Source organism: Indicator indicator, chromosome 11, assembly GCF_027791375.1.
Source record: "Indicator indicator isolate 239-I01 chromosome 11, UM_Iind_1.1, whole genome shotgun sequence".
In the NCBI taxonomy this organism is placed as follows: Eukaryota; Metazoa; Chordata; class Aves; order Piciformes; family Indicatoridae; genus Indicator; species Indicator indicator.
This window is the reverse complement of record NC_072020.1, coordinates 16,053,730-16,067,458: the sequence shown is the minus strand read 5'-3', so window position 1 is coordinate 16,067,458 and position 13,729 is coordinate 16,053,730. Positions and strand designations below refer to the sequence as shown.

At 41.9% G+C, this 13,729-nt stretch overlaps 1 protein-coding gene across 1 annotated transcript in view; it reads left to right on the top strand.

The window, feature by feature from the left end:
- The first annotated feature begins 6,347 nt into the window (after positions 1-6,347).
- The window catches only part of PDE1C (phosphodiesterase 1C), a 277,040-nt gene continuing 269,658 nt past the window's right edge, over positions 6,348-13,729 (top strand). The window contains exon 1 of the mRNA XM_054384765.1: positions 6,348-6,432. Within this exon, the coding sequence (XP_054240740.1) occupies positions 6,348-6,432 (85 nt within the window). The remainder of the gene's footprint in view (positions 6,433-13,729) is intronic.

The window sequence follows — 13,729 nt, the reverse complement described above, 5'->3', positions numbered from 1 at the left end:
TCTGCACGGTTAACAGCCTGGAGGCCATGCTGCAGGGAATCAGCAACAGGCACCAGACCTACCACCACTGTGTACATAGGAGATTTAATTATTTCAAACCTACCTAATTCAATTGCTCTGATCAAACTGCTGAATTGTTTAAAAACTAAGTTCCCATAATGCACACTTTAATCATTAGCATACTCAAGCTGGTGAAGAGAAGATGCTTCCTTTGAATTGTATACAGGGAAGGCAATATTTTAATATTCATCAAAAGTCAGAGACTCAACAAGCTTATTTTTCCATGGTTAGAATTGCTGTCTAAGTCTGCGATGTATTATGAGATTTCAATTTATCTTGCTGCTGATTTTTAAAATTTTATGCAAGGTGAGATTACTGTGAATTTCTAGCTGGACTTTATTTTCATGTACAAAGCCACATCTTCCTAAAAAGTCCAAACCAGCAAAACCAGTTCAGTTATGTCATACACTATTTTAAGTGTAAGAGACCCACCATATGTCATTCTATTTGGCTGCCTCCTTCACTTTATTTCCTGCTAACCTCCTCTGGGCTAAATCTCTGTACTGCAACTGGCAGCCTTCATCCCAAATGCTTGAGCTGTTGGCAAACTACCTTTGCAGAAAATGGGAAGCCTAGAAAGTAATTAATTTGATTTAAATTTCAACCACCTGCAAAGCAGGCCTGCAGCCTAAACTAATCAGGCATCCTCTATGATCAAGAAAGGGGCATAGGTACCTCCAGGGATAGGGTCATTCTACACTGAGGTTTAGTTTGAACACAAAAAGAGCTTAGTTGACTAGTTTATGTGTTTGCCTAAGAGTTTGGTCCATGGCCATAGACATGCTGAATCCTGCCCTAAATCATTAAATCCAGGAGAGAGGAAAGATCAGAGCAATTTATTTACTTCCAGATTGGAAATAATGCACACAGCTCTGCTGGTTCCTTCAGGATTGCTGCCTCAATGACCAGGTAGGAGCTTGAGGTGGTCTGTACCTACATAGCAAGGACATTCCCCAGGTTGCCCACCCAAAGTCTGACAATCTTGAGTAGATAGCTGCCCCCATAAACCTACATACTGTGGCTGTTTTGTTCCCAGTTCACTCAGAAGGGTCAAGAGCCTGTCTTGTTCCTCATCATTTTAAACATCTTTGTATTCTTTTTTTTTCCCTTTTTTTTTTTTTTTTTGGTTTGTTTTGTAGCATTTCTTTTGCGGGTAATGGTGGAGTTACAATACAGAGCAGGATGGTAGGACATTGGGGTCAATGGATCCCAGGATCACAGGATGTTAGGTATTGGAAAGGACCTCCGGAGATCTTCGAGTCCAACCCTGCCTGCCAGAGCAGGATCATAGAATCTAGCACAGGTCTTGAAAGTCTCCAGAGAAGGAGACTCCACAACCTCTCTGTGGACTCTGTTCCAGTGCTTTGTGACCCTTGGAGTTTTGGTTTGACCCAGTGGGGCTGCAATTTTTTCTTTAATGTTCAAAGTCAAGTTGTCAGTTGATTTAGGACACCCAAGACATTTCTGAAAAGACAAAAAAAATCAGATCCTAATTCTGTGGGGTTTGGTGATAGGTACTACAAAAGCATATAGATGCCTGAGGTCTAAGTTCATCACTGCTCCCGTGAAAGGTGATTGTGTTAGTAACTGAGTCAACAGGAGCACAAGGATGGAAAACCAGGAGGATAGAGCTCTGGCCTTTCTGAAGGGACTAAGTTTTGTCCTTGAATTCTGTGGAGCCAGGATTTTACTGCTTTGATTTTTCCTTTCTTCACACTACAAGAACCAGAGGATATAAGAAATAACAATCCATGCCTTTCTGAGGATGCACAAACTATTTCTCCATGCAATTGATCTTTCAAAGTTTATACTTGGGAAAGTATTTGGGGGTAAACCACAATTAAAACTCTTTCAGTCTTGCTGAGATAAATTTATGTAAATAATATGCATTTATACTGCAGGGCAGAGACTGACTGTCTCAGGATAGGAAGACAGTGTTGCAGATCTTTTTGTTATAGGTGGCTGGTTTGTTTTTCACAAATTCCTCTGGCTTGTATGTTGGATGATGGCAGATTTGGATGAATATTTGGTTTAATTTGCCACGGTCTTTGGTTAAAATAGAATTCATGAAAACCTGCAAACTCTTCTACAGATTGAAAATTAAAGGGAAAAGATTAAAGGAATTGCTGTTCTATGTTGACGAATTAAATGTTACCATGGATACCCTGGTCTGTTTATAGCAATAATAATAAATATTTTCAATTCACACTGTGCTTTTCGTCTCAAAGGATCCCCAGGTGGTTTACAAATGACATACATGGGTTGCTCTACATGGCACTAAGTTGCAGCCACAAGAATTGCCTAATAACCTATATTGGTACTGCCTGGCATTGGAAGGTAGAAAATGTACTGCACCCTGAGTGCATCTGTGGGGGTTATTTAGGAAAGCAGAATTTAAATGGAAGACCTGAAGTCTGGCCAAGAGTTGAACAGCAAAATGCAAAGGATCAGACAGGATCAGGTATCAGGCTGCTGATGTGATTTGGTAATTTCTTTGAGCAGATGGATTAATTTTTTACTAGATCTGGGAAGGAACTGTTTCCTTCCTGAAAGACTTGCAGGTCAAAACCTGAGGTGTGTACCTTTGCTGTTTCAAAGGGAGAGAGCATCTTGCTGCAAGCAGCCAGTTTAGGGACCTCTCCAGGAGTGGAGGAGATCTGGGTTTTAGCCTTATTTGATCTGTTGGCCACGCTGAGTGACTGCCTCTACTCCTGGTGGCAGGGTTGTGTGGGGGTGTGTGTGTTTGCTCACTTTGTAATTATTTGATAAGCTTATTTAGGTCAATTACTTAAATTACTATTGGCTGGGTGTTGAGCAAGGTATCATTGCAAGGTAACTCAAGTGTGCAGAGCCACTGAATGTCTGGGTTGTTCTCTCTGGCAATCTGTACAAAGTGGCTGCAGCCCCAGCAAAGGAGATTAGAAATGAGCAATGTGGCAATAGCTTGGTGATGTGGATAGAAATGCTAATATAGCCCTCCTGCTTCCGACATGAATATATGATCCAAGCCAGGAAGCAAGGGAGACTGTGTCTGTTCATCTCTTTTCTGAAAGATAATTTCTCCTGGAACTGAGAAACTTGACTGAAACTTCATTATGCTCACTAATATTTTCCTGCAGTTTTTCTTCATGAATCAATGCTTTATGGCTTAAGGAAGAAAACGTCATCAAATAAATAGATGAAGAAATCCCCTAAACCTTGACAGTTCCAGGCCTTTCCTTTAGATGACATTCAGCTTTCTGCTTTCTAGACATAGCGTGAGTAATTCTCTATGCTTTTGCTTTCTTAGGCAGAGCATTAGTGCTTATGTGACCTATATAACCAGTGACAGGGAAAATGACTCCTTACAAACACTTTGTACTCAGACTGTTTTTTCTACATTGTTTAGGGGAGGCAGATACCTAATGGAGTCCAGTAAAATGTTTGAGAAGTCCTCATTTCAGTGACTGCCTTTATAGTAGCAACTCTTAAATTCCTGATCTGTGCTTACCCAACCTTCTGAGGCAAAATAATTGCAGGTGCAACACTGCCATCAATGTTATATCTAAGGAGTTCTTATTATTTCACACTTTAGTCTTGAAGGGCCAAGAAACCTGGAAGACTGGAAGAGAAGGACTTTAAAAAGTACAGCATTTCTATATGACTTAAGCTTTTGTTGAGGTAGGGCTGAGGTTTATACTTTAAACACAGACTGGGTTTGTAGATATTTTGTAAACTTTTTGGTGTGCATTGGGTGAGCTTTTAGCAAACTGTGGCTATTATTTTGATGTCAGTCTTCCTGAAACTTAAGTGTTTCCATGTGGTTTCCTCACAGAACAATAAAAACCTGATGAATTTACCTGGAATTTATTTTTATGCTTGGGAACCTGAAACATTGGAGCATTTTAGTAGCATGTTTCTGTATTAACATGCAATACAGGAAAAATAAAAGGATTGCATAAATTTCATAGCATCATAGAGTGGTTTGATTTGGAAGGGACTTTAAAAGGTCACCTAGTTCCAAGCCTACTGCCACGGGCAGGGACACCTACTAGACCAGGTTGCTCGAGGCTCCATTTAAACTAGCTTTGAACAGTTTCAGCATTGGAGCCTCCACTGCAACTCTGAGCAACCTGTTCTAGTGCCTCACCACCCTTATGGGGAAGAATTCTGCCCTAATATCTAATCTAAATCTAGCTCCTTCCACTTTGAAACTGCTATCCCTCGTTCTATTGCCTCATGGCTTTTGTACTGAAAGGCTGTAATAAGGTCTTCATGGAGCCTTCTCTTCTCTAGGCTGAACAACTCCAACTTCCTCATCTTGTCTTCACAGGAGAGGTATTCCAGACTATTGATCATCTTTGTGGTCTTCCTCTGGACTCACTCCACCAGTTCTATGTCTCACTTGCATTGGGGGATGCAGAACTGGACATAATACTGCAGGTGCAGTCTTACCAGCGCAGAGTAGAGGGGGAGAATCACCTCCTTTGACCTTTGGCCACACTTCTCATGCAGCCCAGGATACAGTTGGCTTTCTGGGCTGCAAGTGCACAGTGCCAGTTCATGCTGAGCTTCTCATCAACCAGCATTCCCAAGTCATCCTTAGGATGGCTCTCTTTCCATTTTTGACCCAGCCTGTATTTGTCCTTGGCATTGCCCTGACCCAGGACTTTGCATTTGGCCTTGTTGAACTTCCCAAGCCTGTCACGGTTTCCTTGGATGATATCCCTCCCCTGTTATATGTTGATTGCACCACACAGCTAGGTGTTGTTGGCAAACTTGCTGAGGATGTCTTCAATCCCACTGCTCATGTCACTGACAAAGATGCTGAACAGTATCGGTTGCAGTACTGACCCCTGAGGAACACTACTTGTCACTTGTCTCCACTTAAACATCAAGCCACTGACTGTTACTCTTCAAGTGTCATCATCCAGCCAATTCCTCATCCACTGAGTAGTCCACTCGTCAAAGCCATGTCTGTCCAGTTTAGGGACCATGATGTCCCGGGGGACAGACAAGGTAGATGACATCAGTTGTTCTTCCCTTGCCCATCAGTGCTGTTACCCTGTCATGGAAGGCCACCAAATTTGTCAGATGTGATTTGCTGTTGGTGAAGCCATGTTGGCTGCTACCTATTGCCTTCTCATTTTTACTGTGCCTTAGCAGAGTTTCCAGGAGCAAACTCCTCAAACTTGCTTCAGATCTCTCAAATGCTTCAGCAGCTTTCCTCACCATCAGCAGCTCCATGTGATCTCCACGTGCTGCTAGAGCCTCCTCCTTGTCCGTTCCTGCAGGTAACGGTTAAAAGCTTGCGATCCTCTGAACCGGGATCGTTAGGATATTGGCAGTGTTTTCCTGGATGCCTCTTTGTAAACCTTTGGCTTGTTGCTAGCCTTCTGTGAAAACTTTGCTAGCCCTAATCCTAAATCTTGTCTATTGATAGGATAGGGGTGATTTGCCTGCCTCTTTCAGCTGATTGCTGAAAGCACTTTGAATCACATTTAAAAATATCATTGGGTAAAAAAAAAATCCGAGTTTACCAGACGTGATGAATTATCAGGAGGAGGAAGAGCTCTAAAGACTTTTGTGTGTGCTGTACATTTGGCTCTGTTTACCGTCATTACTGCTAAATTACTTTTGTTGTTTTCCCACAATCACTTAACGCTCGTACAGACAATCTCTCGCGTTCTGCTGTCAGTTGTGTTTCCAGAGATTTGCCGTTAGTATAAGTAGTAGATGACTGATGGTGTACTGTAATCTTGGGGTGATTCACTGTATTTCAAATGATTAAAACATGCTGCTTGTATCTGAAGGGCTGAAATCTGTGCACAATTTGCTGCAAGTCAGAAATCCCTTTGAGCAAGGGGAGCCACAGAAGCAGGGGCTGCAGCATAGCAGGGAATACAAGGAGAGTCAGTGGGTAGATCACAGCAAAATCTAATCCTTCACCTTTTTTTTTTTTCTTTTAAATTGTATGCTGACTCCTACACAGGGATTTGACAGATACAACTGGCTTATTGACTCGTTAGTCTTGCACTAATTGACTGCTGGTTTAGCTACTGGAGCCTCTAACCAGCAGTTAAACTCTGAGTAGGCACGTCGGTAACATGCCAGTGAGAGTGTTTGGGGGAGGAGAAAGCTGCTGGGTGCATGCCTCCTGGATTCGGCTCCCCGCGCCGGGAGATGTGTGAGATTGGGTGTGCGAGCTTTTACCGGCAGTTATCCGAGGGCAGCTGAGAGTCAGCTCAAGCGCTCTGCTTCCACGCGGGGAGAGAAAGGTGGTGCTGAAAGTACAACCTGGCAGGATCATGACAGAGCCAAGCAGCAGAAAGGAAGGATTTAAAAAATGCCGGAGTGCTACTTTCAGCATCGATGGCTATAGCTTTACAATTGGTGAGCCTGATTCAATTCCTCTTCTTTCCTTCACTGCCTCTCTTCTCCTTCTTTCCTCTCAGTCTTTGCAGCTCCAGTAAGACAGCTGTTGGCAATTGCCTTTTGTTGATACATGCCTTTTAAAACGTATAGATGTTCTGCAACTTTTGTCTGGGTTGGTTTCCCATCCTGCCTTCTGTATTTTCTTCTCCCGGAGAAATTTACCTTTGATATGCAGCCACTCTAAATCCTTTCGCTGCGTTTTGGCAGGAGTTCACAGAGATGCCTGCAAAACTTTTGTTTGGGAACCTTATCTCAGGAAAGCCTGGGCTTCAGGATTGCAGGTTTCCAACTGGCTAGCTGTGTTTCCTTCCGATGAGCCCAGAACATAACCCTTGGGAGCCTTGGCTTTGTTTCCAGTATTTCTTTCTTCATTTAGCCAGTGTTTCCAAATTCTGTAACCTTTTGCCTTTTCTCAGTTTGCGTAAAGATATATGTAACAGTTCTTGTTGGTTCTCAAACACAAAAAGCAAAATTACTGGGGCAGGGAGTGATGCAAAGAGAGATTAGGATTTTTATGACTGTTTGTCGTAAGTGTTTGAAGAGTGCAGTTCGTTGTTTGTGTTCACTGTTTTAGGGAGAAGTGAGGCTTCTCAAAGCGACAGGTGGCTGTGTTTTTTTCCAGGAGACTTGCTGTGCAAAGTTAAAATATGAGGATTCCCTGAGCTTGCTGCTCTGCTAAAATTGTGTATCTCACTAGGCTGTTATATAAATCCCTACAGATCTTAGAAACAAAGCAAGCTTACATCTAATTTTAATTTAAAAGTTAAATCTGAATTAAATTATACCCATAAATTGTAATATTCAGTTAATATGAATTTCCCTTGAACACCTTTAAGATGATATGGATTCTGCTTCCCTGCAGTGAAATCAGGAAAGTTTTTCCTGGTCTGTTCTAGTGTAACTGGCTTGCAGTTTCATCTAATAATGATGGGTACCAGCTTTTTATTGGTGGGGAAAGAGATACCTGTTTATTCCTCTGCTTTATGGAAAACTTGTTTTGCAATCATTAACACCATGCAAACATTAAACTTGCTGAGAAAAAGAGATGAAAATGTGTGTTTCATTAAAATACCTTCCTGTAGTCATCTGTTGATGTGCATTAAGCACTTTTAAAGGTGAAACTGCCAGGCAAATGCTACTTCTCAAATTTCTTTTTCTAACAGGAAGGTGGTAGTCCCTCCAGCAGGTTAAGCAACAACAGGCTCACTTTTGAACTCCCTATCTTAATCTCTCCCCATCTCAGTGTCATTACTAATAGTGTTATTTTATCAGTTTGTGCCAGTCTGGAGGATAAACATTTCTTCTTTGAGTCTAGGCACATTATCTGACGATGATAAATATTTATGACTGTGCTTAATTTTTTATTTGTTTGTTTATGAACAATCCAAGAGGATTGCTGTATTTGTTGCTTTGCTCTCTTTAGTGCTACTTATGCTCACAAAACAGCTAGACCAATTTTGCATCAAATTGCTCAGGTTTAGAACTGCAGCCTCTTCTGCTTCTTAGCAGAGTTGTTGCATAGGAGTTCCTGTGCTATTTTCCTCTATTTGGTGCACACAACCATCATATTGGATGCTGTGATCTGTGCATTATATAACATTTATTTTTATATCTGGACAAGCGTGCATTGGATTGACTCATATAGCCATGAAAACTTTGTAAGCATGCTCTCTGGCATTACCAGCACTGTGGCAGACAGACCTGAATGATTCATGTGTTTAATCTTTATCCTGAAGAAAATGAGTGCATCCAAAACATCTTCCAGCAACATCAGTGTATTAAGGATGGGCTTAAATGTCTTTTTTCTTTTTTTCCTATCAAATGAGGCTTCTGTGTAGGTGTCTGGTTTTGGGTACTGTGAATTAAGAAGCTTTTGGGAAATGCTGACCTTCTGCATCTGCTGTTAAAGTGTCAGCTGTGAGAGAAAGTGGATACTCTCATGGCACAGAGTCATGTCAAGTTGAGAGAAATGAGCAAAAGAAAATATTTTGCATTAATTCACCCTTGTACTAACTGCTAAGAAAGGGTGATACTCCCAGTGTTTTGGAAAATGATCACTTACAATGAAACCATGATAATTTTAATGAAAGACCTGGGCCTAACATCCAACATGAAGGTATGTGGGCATGGAAGAAGGCTGGTGCAAGAAAAGCTCTTTGCTGATAGCTTGCATTTAGGTAGCCTTGTGTCTCTGGAGGTGACCAGCATCTGTTCAGACAGTAGTGCAACCTAGAGCAGCTTCTAATTAGACAGCTCTAATTTTCACCTTAGTTGCTTACAGCACTGGGGGAGGGACAGGAGAGGTGTGGGAACTCTGCGCTTACCAAGGGCTTCACAGATCCTGCAAGAGAAAGGGATGCACCATACCAGAAAAGCAAACGTATACCAACTCTGGATAGCTTGCTTCTATATAAAGAAACAAGGCAGTTGCAAATCCCTTTCCCCCAGCTCCCATCCTTTTGATGGAGTGAGTGAGGTGTGCTGGTCTATGCCCACTGAAGATTTCTGTGTGGTTTCACTATTCTGCTCTTAGGGACTTTTTTTTTTTTTTTTTTTTTTTTTTTTTTTTGCATTAGTGGGGTGCAAAGGGACTACAGTCCTGTGCAAAGTCACAGGACAGGGATCACATGATTTAGTTTGTTCTAGAAAGTTTGATGTATCTCAGATGAAGACTTTAAGTTCTTTATTTGCTGTGGTCTATGTCAGTGCATTTCAGTCAATGAAGTTTTGTGTACACAATCTGTTGTGTCTGAGCTGAGCTCTTGTTTAACTTTGGTGTAATTTTCCTCCACTAAAAGTAAAGCAGGAAAGAATGGTAGCTGAATTTAAAACAGAAGGGGTTTTTTTCTTTTTCTTTTCCTTTTGTCCTGCACATTGTCTCATCACTTCTGTGAGAATTAAAGGCTATTAAATCAGAATGCCAGTGTGTTACTGACTTTGCTGCTGTAATTGACTGACTAAAGGTGCAAGGCAGAGGAACATCCACTGTTTTTAAACCTGAGAAAAAATGGTAAACACAAACATTAACAAGAGCATATTTTCTTTCTGCATTTATCACCTTCCTATGACTAAGAGCTAATTTCATTAAAGCTCCCACTCTCTGCTTTTCATATCCAGAAGCACCTGGCAACCCTGTTTTGTCCCGTCCAGTGTATCTAATAAATTTATTTTTCTAGATTAGAATGAAATTAAGTGATAGGGAGCTCTGCTGTAACTCAGGTGTTACTAGAGAGGAGGGATATGGCACTGAATGAGCCTTGCTTGCAGCAGTTGTTTCTAACTCTTGCTGGAAAATTTCCTTAGGAGGACACTCTCCATTTCATGCTCAAAAGCTTTTCTTCCAGTTATTACCAAAGATCTGCATTTTGCTTGGTGATGCTTTTGAGCCTTCTTTTCATTTTTTTTAAATGGTTTTCTTAATGTTGCCGGAGTTTCTCGAATAGTAGTAACAGTTCAGTACTTGAAACCTGTTTCAATATCCCTTTCAATATCATAGGTAGAACAGCCAGAGTAGATCTTGCTAGTCCCTTTGACAGATCACTTCATCAATACCTTCTGTATTGTCTGAAGAGATATATGTGCTTTGTTGGTCTGGGGAAGGCTGGAAGCAAATTAAATTTTGAACTCAGCTTTGTTAGGATAAGGAAGAAAATACGCTCATCTCTGTCATATGCTTCACTTTGAATGAAAATGCTGCTGAGGATTTTGTGTTATTCTCTTGAAAGGGTGTCCATTAGGAGTGGAACAAACAGGAATGGACTTTTAAAAATTATTCTAGAAATAAACCAGAGAAATAAGAGCAGTTAGGGTGGTTGTTTGTTTGTTTGTTTTACTGTATTTTGTCTAGAGAACTTTGTACATTGTAGCCGTTAACTATTTTGTTCTTATGTATTGATTTTTAGCCTTACTGGAGTTTGTAATTCATTTGAGGACAACAGCACCTTTGAATCCCACAAAAGAGGCAGTTTGAGCAGAAGACACCTATAGGCCCATAAGCCATGCATTTTCATGGAGATTTGCTTTAGTTCTGCACTTAGTCATTCTGACTGAAAGCACACTGTAATTACAAGGTACTGACAAATCTCTCTCTAGTTCTGCAAATGGGTAGCTCCCTCAAGGTCTGTAAGAAATGTTTCTCCGTGGGGTCAGCCTGCTTTCAGGAACGGAGAGGGGGTTACCTCTGCCTGCACATGAACAGTGACTCTGGCAAAAAAGTGAAGGAGGAATTAATGTATAGCCACCACCCCTGCTATGGATTGTAGCCTCTCCTTGTCTGTACCTAAATTTCTTTGTAGTTTTCTTTGCAATTTTATTTGCTACCAAAAAAAAAAAAAAATTAAGAATTTGGGGAGTTTCATTGTTCTTTTTTATTTTTTTTCCTCCCCCTCTCTCACCTGCTAGACCACACTGAGAGGATATTTTCTCAATAAGAGCTGATAGGAAGCACTGATGATTTCTATGTAAACAGTGGAATGCTGTCAGCTGAAATCTATGAACTGGGAAATTGAAGTTTATTAATATAACACAGATACTGTTTGCAATAGGACCTGAGATTTTCAAAGTAATTTCAGGAAGTCTGATGTAGCTATAATAGATTATAAAGAATTAAAATATCTTCCAACACAGCCCTACCTCCAACAAATTCACCTAAATTCAGTGCACAGATTGTGAAATAAAGCTCTAAAGTTACGAGAGTTTTTCCTGCTCTTTCCATGACAAAGGTTTACCTTTAAGCACTGCGCTCTCTGTCTGCTCTGCCTTCAAATACACCTGGATAGACTCAATAATAGTTGGCATGCATAGGGCTGGCCCTTTGCAGGGGATGGTGGTCTCTGTCACAGCCATAGGCAACAGTATCCTGCTGTTGCTGCTTAACCTGTTGCTGCTTCTGTAAAGGGGTTGAGATGATGATTTCTGTGGCATCTACAGGGTCTCCATATTGCACTGACATCTTTGATGTCGCAGAGGTGCACCGCTGTAAGCTCTGTTAAATGATATTTGAAAAGACTGTAGCAATACTTGTGCAGCAAGAAGCCTGGCAATGCTTTCATGGAGCTCTGCCCATTTGCCTCCATGGACACTACCTTATCACTGTTACCTGCTGTTCACAGCTGTGCTCTACTGCCTCTATCTTGGCATCCAGAAACACGGTGAGTGTTTGGGGCTGTTCCTTTCTCTCTCAGAGTTGTTTTAAGTGAGAGGTTACTGTGTGGCATTGAGCGCCACATCCATCAGAAGCTCACAAAGCATCAGATTCAGATTGCAGCTCCCTGTGGCAGGATTACATCAAAAGTGCTATTTTCCTTGCTTCTCTTGATATTATTTGTCAAGGAAGCTGTGAACAGTAAAATTTCTGCAGCGTGTTTTGATGTGAGTTAATGGGCATCCCTTTTCTATTTTGCTGTGTTCCAAACATGGGAGAATAACCTCCAGAGCCCTGGGTGAGATGTTAATGGATAAAACCATTGTTATCACAGTCAGGAAGTGTTCCTTTCATTAATTCATATGATTTTTTTATTTTTAAGATTGGCAAATTACATTTGTCCAGGTCTTGGTGCTTGGTCACCTCTGAATCTAGCTCTAGGACAAATGACACCAAATAGTCTAAAGCCCACAACGGGAATAAAATTCACTAATGTGAAGTAGCTATGAAAGCTTGGGCTTGTGGGGAAACAGAGCCCCACTTGCACCAGTACAAGGTGCAACTAGGGCAGAAGGTGGAGAGACCTGGCTGGAGATGGGAACTCCTGTTTCTTTCATGCCAGATCCTAGACCCACCTGTCTTGTCCTCCTGTTCTTCTGTAAGGGAAAGAAGCACAGACCATCCTCTTCTAGAGACGACAAATAATTGCTGTGCCCTAGCAGGAGGGGCCCCATCTTACCATGCTGAGAAATAGTATTGCCCCTGCTTTTGTTTTCTCCTGCCCCTGCCTTTTGCTAACCTCTGCTCCCAGTGCCTTCTCAACTGATGCAGTGAGATTAATTACAAATTTCAGATTTTCTAGAATGCCCAAAATTGTAAAGAAAGAAGACATGAACTCTTTTGCTGTTTGAGCTCTGATTTAGGCAGGCAGCCAGGCCTGTTCCTGAGCAAGCAGGCTCTGACTAGAGGCAACCTTCTCTCATTTGGAGCTCCAGTCAGCTCCCTCTCCCATGTTGAAAGCCAGAGGTTTGCATCCTTTGTCTCATACTGCTGCTATGAGGATCAGACTCCAGAAGCTTTTAGACTTAGTTGCCTTTGGGTATTTGCATTTTTGCTGCAGATCTATTTTAAACTCTCGTGCTGTACTAATTGGTGTATTTTCCTGCTGTAGTGTAAATGCAAGCTCATTTCCCCAAGCTCTGTAGCTCTGCATGAATAATGAAGCAAAAGGCAGGATCCTGGCCAGTGGTAAATCTGCATTACTCCGTTGCAGTTGTGGGAACTGTGTTGCTTTAAACGAGCAAAGGATCTGCCCTGGATGGTCTTTCCCAGATACAGGTAATGCTGCTGTAGGTCAGAGAAGGAATTGCCCTACCTACAAGAAAGGCAAATCACATAGCTTTCCTGTGGCTCGATTCCAAGACTTCATCAAGCTTGTGCTGATATCTTGCTCCTCACTTTGCCTGATGACAGAGCTTGTATCTAATGACCCTGCTGAAACTCGGTCGCTGATTTCTAATCGCTACAAGCTCGAAATTTTCAGGCCTGCGAACTTAAACCTCCTGAAACATCAATAGCCTTGTGCTACTGCTGTGTGCAAAGTTGGAAGTGTGGCACAAGGAAAGTTGTAGTAATTACAGAACAGATGCACTTAATGAGGTCTCTACTGCCTTCCCAGCTGGTGAGCCGAGTGGAGCACTGGGACAATGTGACAGCAATCGCTCCGGTCGTTGCGTGACATCACATTCTCCTCCTTGTTGTCATAGCAGCTGCAATCAGCTCCCTGAATATTTTCCTCAGAAAGCCTGCAAGCATCCTCTCTCTCCATTAAATGGCCGTGCACGGTGCTTAGTCTCTTTGCCGTGGCTTCTGAACAATGCCACGTCTTATTTCTGCCCTCAACAACCACCCCACCCCCATCCCAAACACACTCCCCTAGCCCTTTCTCACTGTAGAGCAATGAGGCTTGCCAAATGATGTGTTACTGGGCAGGGGCAGACAGCTTGCTGAACCCCTACCAGTTAATTCACTTTCAACTCTAAGTACCTCTTCTAGGTTCAGTAGATTTATAGCCAGTGTATACTTCTCAGAGGTGAGGATAAGGAAGCTATC